At 39.9% G+C, this 23808-nt stretch overlaps 1 protein-coding gene across 2 annotated transcripts; it reads right to left on the bottom strand.

The window, feature by feature from the left end:
- Window positions 1-2750: 2750 nt before the first annotated feature.
- On the bottom strand, window positions 2751-22002 carry LOC112107722 (mucolipin-3). Of its 2 annotated transcripts, XM_026655526.1 has the most exons (12): window positions 21775-22002; window positions 19854-20021; window positions 14662-14815; window positions 13931-14015; window positions 13516-13612; window positions 12774-12873; window positions 7489-7601; window positions 7257-7406; window positions 4954-5055; window positions 4722-4844; window positions 3576-3782; window positions 2751-2885 (listed from the first exon to the last, which is right to left on the bottom strand). In XM_026655526.1, exons 1-12 carry the CDS (start codon window positions 22000-22002, stop codon window positions 2751-2753), a joined length of 1662 nt encoding a protein of 553 aa, XP_026511311.1. The 2 variants fall into 2 exon arrangements, with proteins under 2 accessions (XP_026511311.1, XP_026511312.1); XM_026655527.1 differs by lacking the exon at window positions 19854-20021.
- Window positions 22003-23808: the final 1806 nt, after the last annotated feature.

The following is a 23808-nucleotide window of genomic DNA, read 5'->3' as shown; positions in this document are numbered from 1 at the left end:
AGCAACACTGCTCTGCATTGTAATCAGATTTGGGTTTTGCTGAATTGTGTAAGTCATAGCAGACTGGTTTAAAAATCAAGAGAAAGTTTATGATGAAATAGGTAGGAGATAATCAGGTGGGAGAGGTGATGCCCTTTCAATGGTTTATAGTGGCAGATGCCATTCCTTTCAGATTTCCTTGCAGCTGCGATAGTGCTTTTTAAGTGGTGTGTACATTATGTTTAGCCCCTTTTGGTAGGCAAAGAATTGCAATCACCGCTTATATGCTAATCAACTTTTTTCCCCCCCAACAGCATTCCCAAGATAACCAAAATGCTGGTGAAATAAGCCTTATTAAAATGACTTGCTAGAAATTTAGTTTTTTAGGGGGAATTTGTTCAGTCTGTCCCAGTTCTGCTACCTATTGCATTTGGTTGGCCTCTGTGCTGAGTTAGAACCTATTATGATAGATGTACCACTTCTGCAAGACTGTTTTACACAAGAAAACCAATGAAAGATTAAGATACTTTTATTGTTTTTCTCATTGAATTAATGCAAGAGCTAATCTAGTACAGACCCAGAGCTAGCATCAAGCTAAAGTTTAGGTATTCATCTCAAATCAGTCCAATATTTTTTAATCCTTACCCGAAGTATAAGGATACTGGTCATGAAAAAGCTGAACTAAAAACTGACATCTTAAAGTTACTCCTGGTTCACTCAAGATTTACTTCAATTGCAAATGTTTATTTCAGCACTTTCCTACAAAATATAAACATTCAGACAGAACATGTTTAACGTCTTCCAAGTTTGTACATAGTACATAAACATTTCACTGTACATTTTACTACACCTATAGGAGTTTTGCTCTTACACGTGCAATCATCTAAAATATGCTCCTCCGTTTTTCTATTCTGCTTCCCAAGGGAACAGATTATGGAGAATAAAGCTTCCATAAAAGTGTGGTTCCAAAGCAAGAGGACTGACTGCTCAATAGCTCAGAATTGTAATGTTTAAAGTACCGTATCATAAAAATTCCACAGACCACCTTTCTGACTGCAGCAGATAATAGCTCTGTCAAATATCCACTTTCCAATATTTGGAAGTCACAACCTCCATACATCTAATTTAGACTCCAGACTCCAAAAATAGTCTAAGGTCTTGTGTACTAGAGGAAACATTTAAATAAATAAATAAAAAAAAAGATATTTTGGAAGTACTTTTGTTGCTGTTATGTTTATTTTCTCCCTTACCTCACCTTTAATTCTTTAAAAATGTAGGTCAGCATTCTGTTAAGAGAAGTGAAAGGCTACGTGCCTAGTCCTACCCAATGGTGTCTGTAATAAGCTATGTAAAGTTCCCCCACTCAGCTCTGCCACCACACTTCAACCCAACCTGCCCTCTTCCTGGCTATATACTCTGGCCTCTCTGAGAAGAGACTGCCAGTCATGTCAGGTAGTATGGCTTGTTTGCACAAATGCCCGCTAATTTATGCCCTGAGACAGATTTGAACATTTATGTTAATCCACTACACTGTCTCCAGGGGCAGTTTATCTAATGTGTTTTACTAAAACTCAGTTTTGGTTGATGTTTTTACTATTACTGTAGGTAAATAGAAAATCTGAAGAAACCAAAGTCCTTTAGTAAGTAGTGCTGTAACTCAGTATATGTATGGATTAGCATTCATTATGCCTGTAGTGTTGAGGACCAGTTTTTGTTTGATGTTATTGTCCAACTGTTTAACTTTTGGATCTATTGGAGAAATATTGTTGGATAGTCTAGTCTAGCCAGATCACTATGCATAGCCAGTTTCATAATGCCCTTTGCATCAATTCTAACTAGATGAGACAATTAGAGCCATATGCTTAGAAAAATACAACCTAAACTAGAGATAATGGTGAGTTGGAGGTTCAAGTTTCACAAACTTCTGTAACAAGTTCGTACTATTTTAAAGAAAAAAAGTTTGAGCTTTAAGTTCAGGAATTTTCTAGCCACTTTTTCTATCCAGTTCTTGTGATTGGTGTGCTGTTTCAAAAAGTCTCCAGAATTCATTCCCACATTCTTGTAAATATCTTCATTAGGATCTTCAAGAAAGAAAGTTGTCAGCTAGTTGCAGGAAAGTAACAATTTTAACTTAATGTAGTTAATTTGGAGTCTTCAAAAATAACTCAGACCCATTCCTTAATGACTGATACTACTACTGGAAACAGAAAGATCACATACAATACAAGGTGACTGGATTACTCAGTAAGGTGGTACAGACAAATATGAAGTCCTTGGCACAAAACAGGTAAGAGTCTATGAATATTCCTGAGCTGAAGCTACAGATTTTACAGTCCAAATCCCCAGATGGGCCACTAACTTTAACACCTCCATTGGATAGGGCATCTGTGGGGAATGTGTAATCTCTGGATCCAAACAGCAGGAACCCTTATTTGAACTAAAGAGCCAGGCCCATTAGTTAGAGGCAATAGCAGACTCAAAAGTCTGGTCTGGCCACTAGAGCAGGACAGTCTATTGCAGTAGCTTGAATAGCTGCTTTGATTCCAAAATTTGGGGCCTGGAATAATTTAAGTTAGACATCTTATTTTTGCAGTATTTCATAACATAATCCAGTTGAATAAGAGGATAGCTGATTTGTATGATAGTGCAGGACTCCTAAAGCATTAGAAATCCAGACTCTCAGTTAAGAACTATTTCTGATATACCATAGCTCACCAAGATTTCATGTTATATAGCTACTTAATAAGAGGCAGGCAAATTAAGCCAGACGCCTACCGTTTACAGCAACAGAAGATAGACACAGGACTCTCCTCTTCTAATCTGTATCTGCCTGAGTTTGGTAGGTCTTTACACTGTGATATAAAGTCATGAAGTTCCGTCTCTGGAAAGCCATCTTGCTGGTAATGCTGAAGATGAGTCATTCTTAGTTACAATACAAAGCTGAAATTGTTATGTGTATAGTCTTGCTAAGATTTAAATCCTTCCCCTCAACACTAAACACACAATTGTGTAAACTGGGTTTAGAAGACTGTCTACTACACTTCAGAATGCCCACTGTACAGAAATATTCTGATAGATTTTTATCCTTTAAAGTGAAAGTTTGTGATAGGAAGGCAGATTGGTTTTGTCAAAACTAGGGCAAGGTGGGAAGAGAATCTGTTGAACAATTCTCATTAATATTTTAGTCACTCTTCCTTAAGTTAGTTTCTAGAAATCTTTGATCACTAACATGTTAGGAGAGAAAGTTAAAAATTTATGCTCTAAATTCATGTACATTACCTCATCTACCTCAGTGCTTTGCAATACATTGTAAAGTCTAGATGCACCCCGACTAAACCATTATGCTTGTTCCCTAGCCAGTGAGATCAACTAGCAATACTGTAGCTGCTGAAAGTTAGCTTTTTCAGTAGAAGAGTTTCTGTAAATTTTTATTCATATTTCAACTTTAATTACCAGATAGATACATGTACTGGCAACAGTACTGAATTCTATGGGTTTTGTATTAATATCACAGTTGAACATGCAAACCATTCTTGCATTTTTCTTCTGAACCAGAGAAGAAGAAGAAGAAAAAAAAAAAAAAAGAACATGCCTACCTTAATTGTTTCATAGGTATCTGTGATCAGTGCAATGAAAAGACTTAGCACCATATAGATGAACAGGCTGATGAAGGAGTAAAGGTAAAGCCGACTAAATAACCAAACCAAGTAACTTTTCTGCTGCATTTTTGCAAATGTGGCAAACATGTCATCTCCATTTATCAGTGAGAAAAGGCATTCTGAAACCATGTTCAGAGAACGGAACTAGAGGAGAAGGGGAAACCAAAACAAACATTATTTAGTACCATCGAGTTACTGTTTGCTGCAGTCTTGGTTTTAAAATAAGTCAAGAGCTGTTGAATATTGCTGCCTCAGCTGTCCTAGACTCTTTACAAGAAGCATGAGGCACTGTACCCAATCAACTGTCCCTTGTGTAGAGACCTGCAGAGCAAAAGGTGGCTACAGGCAGGTCCCGGCATAGCAGGGAGAGAATGCAGGATATAGCATTGCAAACAGATATGACAACATGCATTGGTAGAATATATCCAGGCAATAGATTAGTTGTCTTCAACACAGATTCAGATTGGTTCAGCTGTGAACTAATAGCAAGACATGCTGACTTTGGTGCCTTAGTTCTTATCCCTTTAAGAAAAAAAAAAATCTGAACAATTTGAAAATAGAAGTTAGTCATGTGCAAGACCAAGTTATTTCTCAAAACATTGCATAGAAAGCCCCAGCTTGTGATTAGGAATCAATCTGGCCATACTTCTGACTCAGGACTCCCATAATGGTGGAGAGGAAAGTCCGATCAAGTTGACGTTGTACTTTGTCAAAGTTCAAAACCATGATAGGTAAGGCTTTAGATTCTTAACAAAGACTTTCATCTTAGAGAAAGCCTTGAAATTGTGAAGACAATTGGAATTCATTCCAAATAAGTTTCTATTAATTCAGTTTAATAAGTGGCTTTCAAACTTTTTGTATTCATGATCCCTTTCACACAGCTAGTCTCAGAGTGTGACCCCCCCCCTTATAAATTAAAAATGGGGGGGGGGTAATTTAATGGGAGCTTGGGTTGTCAGCCCCACAGAGCTGCCAACTTGCAACCCCCATGTAACCACATTGCAACCCCCAGGGATCACAACCCCCAGTTTGAGAACCCCTGGTTTAGTTTGTTCAGTTTAAAAAACTCAAATATTACATTACCTTAACATGATATGGCCCCAGTACAATCCATCCACAGAAACAATAGCCCAGATAGATCATAGCAGCACAACAGCAGAATCTAATGACATTGGGCAATGCTGACCGTAGTGTCAGAATAAGCAGCTGCAGAAACCAATATTAAGTTAGAATCCAGCCAGATATTTGTTACAGTTGTGATATAACAACAAATAAAATAAATACCAACAGCATGGAGATCCCAGGAGATCCTTACATTATACTTCTGAAAGAAACCTAGGTATCGAATAACTCCAAGCCACACAAGCATGGTGGAGGTTCCTAGGAGGATACTACAGACATCATAACTTGTCAGACTCTATATATAAAACAAACAGGAAAGAACAAAGTGTTAAAACCATATAGTGGACTAGAAGTCTCCCTTTTTGTGCTAGCCTATTATTTGGTCATTGCTACAACAATTTGCCAAGAAACACTTTATTTTCCTTGAAAGCCTCCATCTCCCATTCCAAAACTGACCAAAACCAATTGTGTAGTGGGCAAAACTCTACTAGATTATATAGATGCAAGCAAGAAATGAGAAAGTATTTAAATAAATTTTGTGCATCTCTCACTTGTGTGACTAATATATACAGTATAGCCATCATGTCCAAGAAATGTATTTTTCTGCCCAAGCAAAAATAGATCTTTATGTAAGAGGAAGAATCAGGTCTAACCAACAAGAAGCTCAGACAAGTGCCAAATTTCCAGGAAGTTACCAAGGAGAAAGATACTTCAGTTTTTAGAAGCTAAATGATCACAGAACGAGATTTCATTTGTGTTCCACTGGTTTTCCATTCTGTCAACACCTACACGCATTGGTCTACTTTCATCCAACTTAATACATTCACTATCCTGTTTTTAACTGCAGTTCTACTTTGAAAGGCAACTATGCAAAAATGTTGAAGCATCAGATCTGAGTAAGAACACAACAGCTCACTTTAGTGACAAAAGGTTTTCAGTTTTTTTTTTTATTCCTGTTAGACCTGCAGAACCAATACAGCAAACAGTTGGGTGGACTCCATTCCTTCTTGTGTTATCTATCAGCTGCTTCATTTGTTAAGCTGCACTTGTCTTCAGCAAGTTTGCATAAATGTAGCTAAGGGTTGCACAAGGTGTAATTTGGCTGGCAGAACTTTTAGACAGTAGTGTGCAACAAGGAAGAGATGTTTATTGAGATCTCAGGTTAAATTTGCAGGACTTGCAATGAGATGCCTCTGCTTTACTTGTGAGCTGATTACATGGGATATGGAGTCTAAGAAAGAAGATGAACCTCACAATCCCAATTTTTACCAAACCATTTAATAAGAAAACAGCACATTGGATGAAATCTTGCAATCAGATATACTCCTTCTTGCTCATATACCTGGATTTCCCCAGACCATAAATCAATTCATTTTTGCATTTATTTCCAAGAATGGAGCATATAGCTCCTATAATTGGTAGTTGGGTACTTTGAAAGGATAATTTAAAAACAGTAATCAGCACCACCAACTGTTTTTTCAGAATTATTCTTTGGTCAACTTAGACTAAAGTTTACAGGCATGCTGCAAAGCTAATCTGCTGAAGTTTTGAGGGAAAAGTAGCATTAGGTTAATGTTAGGGTATTTCAGGATGGAATATTTTTGCAGTTCTTGGTTGAGTCTTATTGGACATGGGTTATAAAATCACCATGCATTTGTGTGTGACTATTTAAGAAACTGAGCACCTAGACCCTGGGATAAGCACTTCTATAAGAGCAAAAGAAATATTAAAAAGTAAATCTCAACTTTGGCTGGTCCATTAAGATATAACCTCACCCACCTTGTCTCTCTAACTTGTTAGAATTATTTTTAATATGGAAGCAAGTAGTTTCAGATATAACTAGAAATACCAGGGTCCAAAAGCTTAAGTGGTAGCACCAGAACTGGTTAGAGAAGATATCAAAGTAGCAGAGACTGTACACATCTAACTCTGAATGTGGGAGGGCGCAAGTCTATTTTGTCATCATGTACTGTAGTGGAGATGTTGCCATTCCTGGAGATATTCAGAACTCTTGCAGACTGAAGGTTGCCAGGCTGATGCCTGCTTAGTTGCTGGAGATTGGGAGCTGGAGTTGCAGTGAAGAGGTATTAGAGAAGTACCTCCTTTCCTCAAGACAGTGGTAGGTACTGTACAGTGGTGCACAGAAAGTTACACATACACTTCTAAACTGAAAAGCCAGATCCCAAGTACAGCTGGCACTACATGGGAGGAGGAAAAGGGAAAGCAGACAGTGAATATAAAATTTTATTTTGAGGGTTAAATTTCTTAAGAGTGAAGAGAATAGGCAGATGGGTGTCCAAGGATATTCAGGGTTCTAAAGTCTAATGACCAGTCACTGCTCACCTGAAATGAAATGCTTAACAAAGAAACAGTTTATTTTTGGTCCCTACTAGTTGGAAACCTCTAAGGGGGTATTGCTTGGCTAGACTCGAGAAGTCAGACTGGGATGGAATTTCAAGAACAGTTTTGCTTCTACCTAGTAGGTGAAGGTCTTACCTTAGCTTGTATTTCCATTTTTAGTGTTGAGCCAACAATAATTAAGACATCACTAACAATAATCAGGATGTACCACCCATTGACAAATTCCATTTGATCTGTGAAAGATACTTCTTTCTTATAATGATGTAGGAAAAAACTTACAAATTCCTAGAGGAAAAAAAGAAAAGCAGCTACAATCAAACTAAGTTTAAATGGCTCAAAAGCATTCCTTAGGATAAGTTATACCCACCCTTTGGAGCCGAAATCCTTTAACCACTGATCGTGTGCAGAGGATCAATGAGGCTAAACAAGTCAATATGACAAAGGCATCAAAGATCATCATGTAATGAGTATTCTTTTGTACTGCAAAAAAAACAAGAACAAAAACCCAAAACATGTTTATAATTGTGCACAAACACAATGGATTTTGCCTGTCTAAGGGTATCCATTTAACTCAAGTCTGAATCACTATGTATATCCAGTTTGGATTAAGATAAATTTAGAGTTTCACCCATTAAAGCTTATCAGAGCTGTAGGAGCATGAAGTTGATGAGTGTCTCAGTACGATAGATCAACACTCACCAAGTTGTAGGCTTAAACATACCAGTATATTGCACTTATGCTCAAGGCAAGCCATCTGGCAAGTTATTTCAGTATTAATGTATCTCCTGCCTCCCTCAGATTCAAGAGGAAACAGCTTTCAGCTTTGTTTAGAATATATTTAGTTCTTTACTGGCATTCTTGAGCAAGTTGTACAGATAGCACGTTTTACTGACCTTGTCAGTGCTTGAAGGCATGAGACAGTCATGTGAATACTATTTGTAGCTTGGAGCAAATACATAGTTGCCAACATGATAGAATTACATTTTTCTGTTGTGCATTTGCAACTTAGATTTGTGCCGATATAAAAGACAGCTGTATAGACAGTCATGTATTACACTGACTGCAAATATTAACAGTATTAAACTTTGACTAGTGCTTCTCATTTAGAATTCCTATAACCACTCCAAGGGTTTCCTAGATCACAAGCCAACATGATTTTACAGTATCTTCTTGAAAATGATCAGTTGTCTTCAAATAACCCCATCTCATAATATTAGAGGTGTCTCCAGTGTCCCATGAGAGCATGAGATACTGTTCCTCATTTTACAGCAACAGGAATGGAAGCCTTAAAGATTATTAATAAATAATAATAATAATAATAATAATAGACATTCAGTGGCAGAGTCAGAAATTGGTCCCAGATCTTCTCCGTTCCAGTCCAGTGCCTTATCCATTGAACCATCCTTCCTCTCCCAGAGCAATGCCGGTAACTTACACAGCTGCACAGGCAGTCAAGACCCAAGTAGTACAAGTTGTGCTGAACATCAATTACTCAGTCACCAATGTTGCTTTTAATAAAAAGTGTATATTAAGAATTAGACACAATCAAGACATTTAGGCAGGCGAAGGTTTGCACCAGAACTGTGTTAAAGGGTTAAGACATTTTATCCTAGAGTTTTCCTATAAAGCTAACATATTTGAAGCCAGATAACCATCAGAAAGAAAAGGATTAAAGTTCCAGTACTAAAAACAGGATGCTTGCTTTAGACAACCCCTATCTCCCACAAAAGGTATTCTAGTGATTACATTTGTGTTTAAAGTGTTTTTTAGAGACCAAAGGCTCCACTACTGGTTATTAATCCAAGTAGGTTTTGAAACAAGCAAGCTATCAATCTAAAATAGGGTGTCGAAGCACTATCTGACCTCAAGATGGTACCTGCTGCACCATTCCACAAAGATACATGTTGACCTTTTGGATATACAAAGATCTCTGCCATATATGTAGCTATGTGCTCACATTTGAGCAATTTTTGCAACTTAATTCAAATGGATAAAAAAAAAAGTTGTTTTTTGGTGGGGGGCTGTACTTGTAAAACAAGTAAATTTGACTAGTATGTTTCACCACTGATTTGAGATTAAGTTACAAAAGAATCTCCTGGATTGACCTGTAAAAATGTTATTGTGATGCACATTTTAACAGGGCATCACATCCTAATACAGATCATCACACAAGTCTGATATAAAGCACCTTCTTTCAGCACTACATGATCCATTCAGGCTAGCATGCCATCTAGTGAACAGTTGGTGAAAGGCAGCTAATAGGGCTAATTCAGGGGTTCTCAAACTGGGGGTCAGGACCCCTCAGGGGGTCATGAGGTTATTACATGGGGGGGTCACGAGCTGTCAGCCTCCACCCCAAACCCTGCTTTGCCTCCAGCATTTATAATGGTGTTAAAGATCTAAAAAAAGTGTTTTTAATTTATAAAGGGGGAGTCACACTGAGAGGCTTGCTATGTGAAAGGGGTCACCAGTACAAAAGTTTGAGAACCACTTGGCTAATTGAAGTAGGGAAAAACTTGAAAACAAAAAGGTTTATCAAAACAAAAGTATTTTTGAAAACTATTTTGTTTCATCGCCCTCTCCGCTCCCCCTTTTCCACTGAATGCAATAGATTGAGGGCCAGGACGGGTTTTTCTCCTCTCCCCTGCCCCTTTAAAAATACACACACACACACACACACACACACACACACACACACACACACACCCCTAATTTTCTCTCCCACTCCCAAGTTTTTCCTTTTGCCGCTGACTTTTTTTGGGGCAGGGGGGTCCAAAATTTTCAAAAGTTAAAGTGGAAAAGTAAAAACCTGGATCTCATTCATCCTACTGGGGCACTTAGTGGCAAAAAGGGGAGGGAGAGGAAAGAAATAAAATGAAATTTGACAAAAAGCCATTTATGGAAAGTTTCTGGTTTAAAGAAAGGCTATTTCTGATCAACGTGTCAAACGGGGTTTTGACCAGCTCTAATATCTACTAATCTTAAATTGGTTTGAAATAGTCATTAAATTCCAACATGCGGTGCATACTGTATTGTGCATCACAACTTGATTTCAATTAAATCAAATCCTTGGTACAGGCAGTTACACATGCTAGCAACATTTAGCTATATTTCTAGCCACTCCATATTAATACAGGTGAGGAAACTTACTGGATACAGCCTTTGCACATGTTAGAATAAAAGAGTGAATTACGCAAGAACCAGCTTTACTTTTCACCACTATCATTCAGCTTTGGCAGACTTAGAGTTCTAGCCTTTTTGTACTAAAAAGTCCATAAGAACAATTTAACTCAGTATGGCCAATGATCCATCTAGTCCAGTATCTTATCTTCCAACAGTGGCCAATGCCAGATGGTTCAGAGGGAATGAACAGAACTGGGCAATTGTAAAGTGACCCATCCTGTCTTCTAGTCCAATCATCTGGCAGTCAGAGGTTTAGAGACACCCAGAACATGGGACTGCATCCTTGACCATTCTGGCTAATAGCCATTGATGGACTTTCCTCCCTGAACTTATCAAAATTATTTGTTGAACCCCATTGTAGTTTTAGCCCTCAACATCCCAGGGCAACAAGTTCCACAGGTTGACTGTGTGTTGTGTGAAGAAGTACTTCCTTTTGTTTGTTTTAAACCTGCTACCTATTAATTTCATTTGGTTACCCTTGGGTCTTGTGTTATGCAAATGGATCAACACTTCCTTAATTACTTTCTTCACGCCATTCATGATTTTATATAGACTCTCATTACTCATCTTTTCTAAACTGAACAGTCCCAGTCTTTTAAATCTCTCCTCAGATGAAAGCTGTTCACTACCCTTAATCGTTTTTGTTGTCGTTCTCTGTATCTTTTTTTGAGATGGGCATCTAGAATTGCATGCAATATTCAAAGTGTGGGCATATCATGCATTTATACAGTGGCATTGTGATTTTCTTCTTATATTATATATCCCTTTCCTAATGTTTCCTAACATTCTTAGCTTTATTGACCACTGCTGCATGTTGTGGATAGTGGTATGATGATACCTGCTCAATGACGAAGATCTTTCTTGAGTGGTAAAAGCTAATTTACACCCTATCATTTATGCATATTTGGCATTAAGTTTTTCAATATGCATTACTTTGCATTTATCAACACTGAATTTCATCTGCCATTTTGTTGACCAGAGATTTTGAGAGATTCCTTTGTAACTCTTCACAGTCAGCTTTGGACTTAACTATCTTGAGTTATTTTGTATGGTCTGAAAACTTTGCCACCTCACTGTTTGTAAATGATCTGGAAAAAGGGTTAAGCATGTTGAACAGCACTCATCCTAGTACAGATCTATGGGGGGGTGGGGGTACTACTATTTACCTCTCTCCATTCTCAGAACAGACCATTTATTCTCATCCCTTGTTTCCTGTTTTAACCAGTTGCTGATCCAGGAGATGACCTTTCCTCTTATCCCATGACTCCTTACTAGAGTCTGTGTCAATAGCTCTCTCAAAAAGTCCAAGTACCCTATATGCAGTGCATCACCCTTGTCCACATATTTGTTAACCCTTCAAAAAATTCTAATAAATTGGGGAGGCATGATTTCCCTTGCAAAAAAAGCAGTGTTAACTCTTCCCCAACAAGTCAGGATTAGCAGACAGATGAATATGTTCTGTACCATAGTTTCAACCAGCTGTCCTGGTACTGAAGTTAGGCTTACTGGCCTGTAAGTGCCAGGATCACCTCTAGAACCTTTTTAAAAAACTGACATCACATTAGCTATCCTCCAGTCACCTGGTACAGACTGATTTAAAATGATAGGTTACAGACCACAGTTAGTAGATTTTCAATTTCATATCAGTTTCTTCAGAACTCTTGGGTGAATACCATCTGGTCCTGGTGACCAGGGCCGCCCCTAGGGGGATGCAGGACCTGGGACAACCCCCCCACCCCCCATCCTCCCACCCAGGCCCTGCCCCACTCCACCCCTCCCCCAATCCCCTGGCCCTTTCTGGCTTCCGCCATCTCCCCCAAGCAACACCGGGGCAGGCTGGGGCCGGGTCGCTTGTTGCTGCTGGTGCCAGGCCCCCCACTGATCCCCCAGCCCACCCTGGACCCTGTGTCCCAAAGCAGGGGGCACGGGGCAGTTACCCCAGTCCATCCTATGGATGGGACGGCTCTGCTGATGATTTACTGTTTAATTTATCAGGTTTGTTCCAAAACCTTCTCTAATGACAACTCTATCTGGGACAGTTCCTCAGATGTGTCACCTAAAATGACCAGCTCAAGTGAGGGAATCTCCCTCACATCCTCTGCACTGAAGACCGATGCAAAGAATTCATTTAGCTTCTCCACAATGGCCTTGGCTTCCTTGAGTGCTCCTTTAGCACCTCAATCGTCAAGTAAAACAATTATATGTTTGTGTTCTCAAAATTTCAGGTGAAAGTTCAAAATGTTTGAGAGTTATGAGCAGAAAGATTCTTTATAAAACCTAAATTTGAGACCAACTCTGCGGACAGCACCCCTTTACATAATTCCCTGTATTAGTTGGCAAGGTGAAAATGAAAGAGGATGAGAAGATGGAACACAACCCCATCCAGAGTGGATGAATTCTGTATTAACATGACAAGAGTTAAAAACATTTATGGATGCCTTAAAGTATTTTAACTTAGTTGTTACTTACTTGATCCAGAAACATGCCAGTCTTTACATTCCCTGATGGCAATATCATTGTCCAGACTTATTTTAATTCTTCCACTATGTGCTTTGTTATCAAACACTATCTGTGTGAAGAACAGAGAGATTTTGTATAAAGTTACAGGTGCTTACATAAAGCTTAGACATTTTATATATATTTCATAACAATGACCCATAATATTCTTAGGAGGAAAATTAGGAAACTAAGAATCTTCAAATTTATGTATGTAAATATGTAACAGAAAAAAGGTAAAGTCTGATTGATTAGTTATTTGCTATAATTACTATGTTCTATTTGTTGGAACATAAATTAAGTCATTAATTTAAGTTACAATCCCATTCTAGTCTGAACTGCACATAACCATTCTTAGAAGGGAATGAGAGAGAAGAGAGTTGTTTTTTTTTAAATATACTTGTAGTGTGCTCAAAGGTGGAGGTTTAATTTCTTATACTTGCTGTCTGGTAGCATTTGGTTAATGGTTTAAGAGGAGAGCCTATCAACAAAGGTTGGCAAAATGTCTTGTGGCTCCCACAGCACCAACCTTCAACTATTTATAGGCTACTGTAAGCTATAGCAGCCCCCTCGACCCACTCACCATGATAACTGAGCCCTGGTGCCCAACCATGGTTAAATATATGGTATGTATAGTACACCCCTATGAAGATATCAATATATGCAATAAGAATTATTACTATGGTGAATACAAAATATTAAAGTATTCACTTACTGTCAAAGTAAAATCATAACAGTCCGGGAGTTCATGGTGACGAACTGTCTGGAGATTGATTGCTTTCAGTTTAAAGGTAAGCTGTACTGTTACAAGTCTGGAAGGCAAGTTTGAATTAGCTTTTCATAGTACTAGACCAGGGGTTCTCAAACTGGGGGTCGGGACCCCTCAGGGGGTCGCAAGGTTATTACATGGGGGGGGGGTCATGAGCTGTCAGCCTCCACCCCAAACCCCACTTTGCCTCCAGCATTTATAATGGTGTTAAATATATTAACAAGCGTTTTTCACTTATAAGGGGGTGGGGTCGCACTCAGAGGCTTGGTTTGTGAAAGGGGTCACCAATACAAAAAGTCTGAGAGCCACTGTACTAGAATCACACACACACACACACACACACACCCCACTTCCACCTCACCTATGGAAGTCCAGAGTGAAATTGAACTGGTGCTTTCCCAGTGTTCTGTTTTCCAAAGGCATCATTGGCTCAACATAGAAACATTCTGCCATGAAGAAAGAGGCACAAAACAGCAGTTGGATTCAGTGTCGGTTTAAAACAAATTAAACTACCAACCCCCCAGTGGGCATAAGAGCTATTTACTAAAGAAGTCAAAATAGCAATACATCTCAAATGGGTCAGTCATTTTAGAGATCAGTTTGCAAGAGTATGGACTTTCTTGCACTCCAACTCAATTCATTCTTGACCTAAGGCACACTTAAAGAATTAACATTAGTTATTTACTTCCTTACCTCACAGGGATGTTGTGATGGTAAATGCATTAGTAAATGCAAGAGGCTTCATAATATGGTGATGGATGCCATAGAAAAGCCTATAAGTCAGTCAAAATACCAATAGCATTGGCTAAAGCTAGTGCTACTTCCCTCAACATAACGGCATTAGAATCGCAATTAATTTTTTAAAAGTTACAAAGCTTTACACATTTCACAAATTTTAGGTTACAATAAAAGTTTAAAGAGACTACGTGATCACAAAATCTAGAACAGATTATGCTGGAAGAGAAATATTTGTAGATTCCATGACAGTTTAATACAACTATAAAATACTGATTATGTTTGGGGAAAATTGAAAACAAAAGTTTACTGAGTATAAAGAAAGAGTTCAGACAAGATATAAGGTAGGAGTGTCACCAGTTTCAATGTTGGGGTCGATATCAAAGGTGTCATTTCCAGGACAGATGCTTCCTCGCTTGTAGAACTGTTGACAGATTGCCATAGCTGTTTGTTCTGCTCCTCTCCTCTCATAAGCATGATTTCCAACAGATATGTTGCGCAGCTGTAAGTACTAAGTCAAAACAATAAGCGTCAAACTGAATTAGACGTAGCAGCCTAGGCATGACATCTGAAAAAGCTAGTCAATATTTGTTTGAATGTATACTAGAACCATCTCACTGTTTAAAAGGTCACCTAAATAATTCAGAAGGCCTACACCACACTCCTCAGCTGGACTTGTCCACTAACTTCAAGAGAGAGTTTTGCCTGGGCAAAAAGTTCCGGATTAGATCCTAAACAAGCAGTATTTAGTATTAAAGGTCTCCTAGGATGAGGCTAATTCATTATTTTTTACTTGGAGATCCTTGGATTAAAGCCATTAGACATGACAAGGATAAGACTTGGGAGGCAACAGCCTCCCAGGTTTAACACTGGGGCATGAAGATCACTAGTACCAGCTTTTTCCAAGTAGTCACTGAAGGCCTTCATCTGTCAATCTGATTCAGGACTGGTTTTATCCCAGGCATATGGCAATATTGTATTTTGTTACTTAGTCAAAATTTACACACAAATGAGCTATTTGGTTTGACAGGAGTATTTCATTTGATCCTAGAGGTACAGTGGACAGATCCTCTCGCGTGATGTGGTGATGCTACAAAAAGCAGCCCCACTAGCACATCTGACTCTAGGAGAGTCATTCAGCATACAGGACCCTGGGATGCCCTAGAGCGGACAGAGCAGTTCTCATACCATGCTTTTCCCTGCTTCCAGCACAGGAAGGTGTGGCTGGGGTTTTTCTATAGTCCTACCAATCCTCTGCTGCAACTTTGGCTCCTTGGCAGTTCAAATTTCTACTGGGGCTCCATTCCACCACACAGCAGACCAGGTTGTTCCCTCTTCACACACAGTGTGTCTCCAGGTCTGTTTCTTGCAACTCTAGGAAAATATTCTCTTTTCCTAAACCCTTTTCCTCAGTCTAGATTTCCCCCCCCCCCATCTATGGGGCTTATTACTGTAGTATCAGAGCACCTCACAATCTAATGTATATACTCTCACAAACCCCTAAGAAGTAGGATGGGGAACGGAGGCAAAGAGAGGCTTAATTACTTGCCCAGGTCACACAGGAAGTCTGTGGCAGAGCAGAGAGTTGAACTCAACTCAAGTCCTAGGCTAGCTCCCCAACCACGGCACTATCCTGACTTTTCTAGTCAGACAGTGCCATGATAAGTTGTCCCCTGGAATCTTAAAATGACAGTCTTGTAAGATATTTAAGAAATAGGATCGTATCCCTCAAACAATTGCCCAGAAGTTTGGAATGTGAGAATTGTTGTTCTTTGGCAGCTAAGAGCTAGACCCCTATAGGTGAACTTACACTAGACTAGACGACCTCCCTCATAACTTTTAGCCCAGTGGCTCAGGTACTCACTTGCAATGTGGGAGACCCCCAAGTTCCCTTTCATTTGAGCGGGAGAAGGGATTTGAACTGCCACCTCTCAGATGAGTGCTCTAATCACTGGGCTACAGCCTATAGGATATTCGAGTGTGGGGCTTCCTCAGTCTCTCCTGTTGAAGCTGTATTAGTTTGGATCAGTGGTCACCTACCAGTCTATCACGGAGCCTCTGGCCATCAGAGGCTCCACAATCAACCAGTCAATCATGATAGGGTTGCCAACCCTCCTGCAGCCAAACATGGAGTTCGGACGCTAACAGTCTGGCGGCACAGTGGAGCTAAGGCCAACTCCCTGCCTGCCCTAGCCCCGCGCTGCTTCTGGAAGCAACCACCATTGGCTTCTGGGGGCGGGAGGCTCCATGCGCTGCCCCCATATGCAGGCACCACCCCCACAGTTCCCATTCCCGGCCAATAGGAGCTGTGGGGGTGGTGCCTGCAGACAGGGGCAGCATGTGGAGCCACCTGTCCCTCCCCCACAGAGCTACTGCCAGACATGGCAGCTGCTTCCAGGAGCAGTGCAGGGCCAGGGCAGACAGGGAGCCTGCCAGAGCCCCACTGCCCGGGAGCTGCCTGAGGTAAGGGACACCAAGCGGGAGCCCATACACTGGACCCCTTCTGCACCCCAACCTGCTGCCTCAGCCCCCCTGCACCCAAACTCCCTCCAGAGCCCACTCCCTCCCTGAGCCTGCACCCCCTCCTGCACCACAACCCCCAGCCCTGAGCCCCCTCCTGCACCCAAGTCCCAAGCTCCTCCCACACTCCAAACCCCTCGGCCCCAGCCCAGAGCCTGCACCCCCTCCCACAACCCAACCCCCTGTCCCAGCCCAGTGAAAGTGAGTGGGGATGGTGTGAGCAGGGCAGGGACATGGCCTTGGGGTGTTTTGGTTTGTGTGATTACTGTTATTTCTGTGTTTTCTTTGGAGGCAGATCCTGGGTTGCACTTAAATTCAAAAAGTGATCTTGTGCTGAAAAAGTTTGGAGACCACTGGTTTGGATACATAAATGACAGAATCATTGGTGGGAGGAGAAGGAAGGAAGGAGAGAATATGACTGTGCAGCCTGGTGGTCAGAGCACTCACCTAAGAAGTGGGAGACCTGGGTCTAATTCTCCTGCTCCACTGACTTTTTAAAATTAGTTTATCCAGAGTGGAAAAGTCCCACATCAGAATATCCATAGTTCAGTGGTTAGAGCAGTCACCTGAGGTGACACATCCCTGCTCAAATCCTCTCCCCCCTTCAGGTGGAGTGGGGGCTTTAAGTCTCCCACATCTCAGGTGAGTACCCTAATCACTGGACTAAAAGCGGAGGCAGCTGGTCCTGTTCCTTCTCCTCTACTAGCCCCCACCCCTTTGCCAAAACAGCACAGGCACCTAACACCAAGAGATGGTTTGCAGCTGAAAATCCCAAGCAGATGGAGGCATCTCCCTGCAGCCCAGATTTTGGCACCTATTGCCAAGAGAGGGGCAGGGCTCAGCACACACCTCAGCTTGGCACCTCTTATTGGCTATTTTAGGCAAGGAGCCTCCCGGCACACTGGCTTTTTGTGAATCCCATTCTGAGACACCTATCACCCTCCATTCATTGCATAGGGACCCTAGGTGCCTAACCCAGGCTTTATGAATCCCAGTGATTTTTCTAAGAATCTAAAAGATAAGCATGGTGATGCAGAGCACCACCACACCCAAGTGTCTTTGTGAATCTAGCCTTAAGTGTGGACACAGAAAAACCTTGCACTGGGTAATCCTGATCCGCCTCCTGTCACTGCCATGTATTCTATACGTTTAGCCATAAGCCTCTAAAACTTCAAGCGGACTCTCAGGAAGCTTTAATATTGGTTCATATTGAAAAGCCTGATCATACTTGATCATCCAGTGTAGGAACTGGATTATGTATAGTTCTTTAGACCTACAGAAATGGCTGGCCGCAGGTAAGTTATAGATATCAGGGATAGATCTATATATCCCTATATCACAGGGATAAACAGAATTGGGGTGAGGTACGTATTACTACATAATTAAGAACCAGAAGACCAGGGCAAAAAAAGATATTTACTGTAATATTTGCTTTTGGAGAGCATGGTCAAATATAAATTAAATCCACAATAATGAAACTTCAGAGCATACAGACACTGTGACCAATACCCTGTTTTCTTATTGCACTCCCCCTTTGGGGTAGTTCACTTTTGAGATGGAGAGAGACCCAGCCTGAGTGTTTTACAGGCACAATTTTCACCTTTAAAATGAATTGCAGGTGCAATTCAGAGTATTTGTGTTGATATATCCCCATTTAGCACTACCAAGGTGAGGCATTTAGAGAGACGGATACATGTATCTGGACCCAAACCTCCTGTTTGAAAGTGTGGACCATTCTATCTAGTTATCCCAAAGGGCAACTGTGCCAAAAGAAATGGCTTAGTGACAAACATTCCTTGTAGCATTTAAATATGATGAAAAAGCTCTATAGTCAAATGTAAGTTATTGACTGTTAGAGAAGTGATAGGTCTATTTGCTTAGTATTTGGAAAAACAAGTGGAGGCTCTCAGCCAGTAAGAAGTAGAGCCAGAGAGTTCTCTCCAGTGATTGGAGAACATAGCTGCTCTTCCCCAGCTCACTACTCCAATTAAAAAACAAAAACCAATTGCTTTTCCTCTAGTCTCCACAGAGAAAGAATTATTTGAATCCCTCCCCATCATCCTTTATTCAGCCCAGAAAATCTTAGAGACCTGCTACCAAAATTCAGATTCTCTCTCCTAGATATATATATCCCACATTGTTTGCTTTGTAGATGGCTGGATAAGACTCCCTAAAGAATGAGACAACATTCATCCAGATGGGTTGCAGCTGAATGACAAACTCCCTTCCCCCAGACTGAGTTTACCACTTCCCCCAGTACTCATACTTTGCCCAGCAAGCCAGAGACTAGTCATGAAATTCAACTTTGGTCTCCTCTGGCTCGGATAGTGAGGAGACACTAGTTTTAAATTGAGGAAGTCTCCTCCTTCATACCCATTTTAATTCAACTTCAGCATGAAATCATTCCCTAACTTGAAGAAAGAGTCAGCTGAGAGAGACCAGGTCATCTTAACACCAGCTATAGACTAATGGATTTAGTTGAATTTACAATGAAGGACAGTAGTATTACTATATAGGACATAATCTACCATACAATTCTAAAGTGGCACACTCCAGTTATGACTCTACATTTGTAGAATATCTATCTGACCAATCCTATATCATTGTTCATAAAGAGCTCAAGATTTGGCAATAATGCAGAGTCATGACAGACTATTTAAAAAAATGTCTAGTAATTTTACAAAGTCAAAGTCAAATAGTAGTATACTTAAGTTATGTTAATGACTCCACAGTTAAGAGTACAAGTCTCTGTTCACTGATACTCTGCCCTCTTAATTTAGAAAATGTCAACGTTCTCTCCTGTCAATTCTCCCTTTCCAACACTCCCAAAGAATTTGGGAAATGGGAAATTCTTCCAGCTTTTAGCTCAATTTCTTTCTAAAGAGACCAGTTTTATTTCAGTCTCACTTTTTCTGAGACACCAGCTTTAGATATTTTGCAGTTTTGTGAGATTACTTGATTTAAGTTACATTTACAGGTTCTTTCCTACGCTTTTTATGTACTAGACATATTGCAATGGAAACTTTTACCTGGTTTATTGCAAAGAAGATCTGGTCATAGACATCTGTTTGTGTGTATACAGCATAGGTATCATCCATTCTCTCTGTATATCCTTTCAAGAAGAGGTGCTTAAATGCCACAGTGTTCTCCTCCTTGAAGGCAACCACCATTTGATTGCTTAACCCAAAAACTACTAACTGGGGGGGGGGGGAGAAGAGGAGAGAAAAAAGAAAAACATTTAAAAGCCAATTTTCCTTTGGAACTGCAAAGGCTTACAGTAAAACTACCTTCCCTCTTCTGCACAGAAACCTCCTCTGGACAGCCATGGCTGGATTAGACTATTACTAGAAAGAGCTCACACTGCCAGCTGTTTTTTGTTTGGTTGGTTTTTTTTGGGGGGTGGGAGGAGAAAGACATGTTGGAAATTCAAACTCCTCTCTAAAGAATACATAGCCTAGAAGATCATTCCTTCAGTGTAGGTACAACCGCCTCCTGTGTTTGGAAAGTCATTTCCCATCCAGATAGAGGCAGGTCTAACAGCCTTTTCTTTTTTTGGGGGGGGGGGGGGGGAAGGAGGGAGGGAGGGAGGAAAGGGGCCATCCCATCTCCTATCCAAGCTACAAATGAGTCACTACACATGTTTTGACAGTCAGTCTGAGGTTATTTTGGAAAGCAAGAAATACCAGAGTGACTCAACTCAGAATCAGCTACAAGGTATAACCAGATTGAGCTTTCAAGCGAGGGGGAAGAAAAAAGAAAAAAAAAGGTCGTCACCCTGGGATGATGTAGAAGAGGAAATGTAATTGTCTAACCTCTTGCACTCAGGTAAAAGCGGCATTAGCACAGCATTCTGCAATTACCCAAAGCAGCTTTTAAAGAGATATTAGAAGTGAATTAACTGTTCATTAAAAGGTTTTGATTAGCTAGCACAAGATCCTGTTGACAAGTATTACCCTGGGGAAGAAGAGACACTTGTAGAAGAGTTTTATATAGACTTAACAGGAGCCCAGAATTCCCTTTAGTGGTTTTACTGCCAAATTAATAGAGAAGAGACTTCCAGGAAATAAAACAGACAGTCACTGGGCTAAAGGAGGGTTTTGCAGCCCTGATGTTCCCTGGAAGTGAAATTTCTACATGAGGATAACTAGATTACCAGTAATTCTGGCATTTAAGAGTGCATCATCTCAATATATCACCCTAGGGCTACACATGTAAACATACACTAGTGAGAAGATGATAAAGATTTCAAGTTATTCATATATGGGCATGTTTCCCCTGGAAACAGTGGCTCAACATTAGTTTACTTCCAATTTAGGTCCTCCCATTCCCAATTTCTAACTACTACAAGAAGAAGACAATCCATGTAACACATAGCAGTAAAAGTAATATAAAAAAATATAAAGTAGAGCATATATGCACACAGAGCACACCAGGTTTTCATCAAGGAAACTAAGATTCCTGGAATTCACTCTTGCAGCCTGTGGGACCAATGCTTGCTTTCACAGCAGAAAGTCACTAGGTTCTGCACTCCATAAGCAGAAATTATGGAAGATCTTTGGTTGAAGACTAAGATAGGAGAGGAATTAGCGCATAAGCTTTCTCCACAACAAAAGGAGAGAGAGTCAGATAATGACATTTTAGTCAAACAACAAATGTTTGGTCTAGCAAACTAAACTTTAAAGCTGGATGAGAAGGAAAAGATTGAGAGAGTACTTAAATTCTACCTAAATGTGTGTTTGTATGTATGTTTGCATACCTCATTCAAAATTCACAGTGAACATACCACGCAACGTCTACCATATTGCCAAGGCTTCCAAAGTTGCTTATTAAGAGAAGCCTGAGTTGATACTGTTATGTTGTGCCACAGCAAGTAGAATATTTATCAGTTGCCTTCCTCCTATCTTGTATCCATGGAGTGAAAAGAAAGCCCCAGCTACCAAAGTAACTCACCTGGATGGTAACCATCACTATTTTTAGAAGTTGAATCCCAAGTTTCCAAGGTTTTCTGCCCCGGGCCCAAAATTTCTCACATGGGTTCATGAAAAAAAATTTAAGTTTCCTTCTAAGCTGGTCTTCCAAAAGCAGCTCCTGTGAAACAGATGGGTGTCGTTTGTAGCTGTAAAGATTATCATCATCATGAGAACTGCAGCTGCTTACAACCACTTCAGCATTTTCCATTTCTGGAAGAAAAAAGCCATTGTGTAAGTCAATTGGAAAAATACAGTAAACAGCAGATCACTTTTATTACACACAACACTTAAGATTTTAGTCTACTGATACAAGCAGGTTAAAGATATTTGCATGCTACATTGCACAAATAGCAAGACATATATCATATGTATTCTTTAGAACTACAGCAATATCTAGGCTCAATTAACAAAGTTTTGAGAAGCCATTGAATTTGGAGATTAAAATATTAGGACCATGATTTACAAGTGACATTTTTGTCCCTTTGGATTACTGAATTAATTGCCAAAAAGCTCTATTCTTCCCTCACCAAAACCACAAATATGAGAAGTTTTAGACACAGAGGGAACTCAATCAGAAGGACATTTGTAGTATGTCATCAGCTTTTAAGGGTACTTGTTATCTACCCTTACATCTCCAAGCCTGCTGTCTAAAAAGTAGAACCAGGCCAAAGGCCAGGACTAATTCTTTCAAGTTTAAATGACCTATAGCATTTTCAAATGTCAATTCTCCTTTTTACACAATACAGATAACTTAGAGGCAGCAACTGGTCCAAAAGTAAGATACTGCTACTGTATTTTCAACTTTCGTGGTTTTATCTTGAGTCTGACATTTAGTGTTCTAGAGCCCCAGATCCTGAGTCAGATTACATTTTAAAAAAAGGGTTTTGTTTGTTTTTAAAAAAGAGTGTCTAACCTTTATGGTTGCAGAGAAAATCTTGAGAGCATTGATTATGTGCATATTAATGGCTCATCAAAAAGAAAGCAAATAAGGAGGACCCAAAGTTGTGGAGGGGTTAGTGAGGTTTTTAATCTCATGATTTTGCAGGGCCTGACTCATGATTTCTGAATGGTTGGAGTTGACAGTACTATAATAGGACCTAGCATAAATGCAGTGACAGGACTTTTTTCTGTTAAGCTTGCTAAGACTGCAGCCAAACATGGTAAAGAGCATCAAGCAAATGTTAGAGAGAAGAGAAGAATTGAACAGATTAAATTCTTTATTATGTTCTTCAGCACAAAAGCTTCTTACTGTGGTATTTTGGAGTCAAAGTGAAGAGCTTGTAAGGCTACACTCAAAAACATTTTTGTTTTAAATAGGTCAACAAAAGGACAGAATTTTGTTTCCATTAAATTGTGAAATTAGATTTGCTTCCCCTGTTCTTATCTGAGTTTTGAATATATTGGAAAGACATTTTAAATAGACAAATCAAGTTTTAAAGCTACATGTGCTAGAAAATTCTCCGTCATTCACAATTTATATCCAATATCCAACTATAAGTCATTAAAAATGTATTTCTCCTTCAGTTGTTGCACGAAGTCATTGTACTCAGCTGTATACAAGGGTCTGCATGGTATTAATTCTCCAGAGAGTATGAAAGTACTTAAAAAGGCCTGAAAATCATAGTTTCTTAATGTTGAAAATTATTACTACGACCAACAATAAAGCTATATTTAAAACCTCTCATTATAAGTTCCCATTTTGAGGGCTCTTATTGCTGCAGGTTTTAGTGTACATGATGGATTCCAGTGTCCTTTAACAAAATTTGTTTTGACAGTTCTTAAATCTTACTCATCTTGGCTTAAAGGCAGTACGTCCTCCTTGTGATACAGGATTTTCGGTTTCTGTGGCCAATTGAAATACATACATCTCCTCTCCCGCACCGACATTTTTAGAACAGAGTAGGCCATACTCAATTATGAACAAATATTTTTCACTCTATTAACTTGCATGCAAACCAGCAGTGGTACCGACACTCAACGAGCTTGTTGCATTGACACCACACACATATTTTAG

Source organism: Terrapene carolina, unplaced genomic scaffold, assembly GCF_002925995.2.
Source record: "Terrapene carolina triunguis isolate 2854851 unplaced genomic scaffold, T_m_triunguis-2.0 Scaffold210, whole genome shotgun sequence".
In the NCBI taxonomy this organism is placed as follows: domain Eukaryota; kingdom Metazoa; phylum Chordata; order Testudines; family Emydidae; genus Terrapene; species Terrapene triunguis.
The sequence above is the reverse complement of the archived record's forward strand: the minus strand, read 5'-3'. Positions and strand labels throughout refer to the sequence as shown.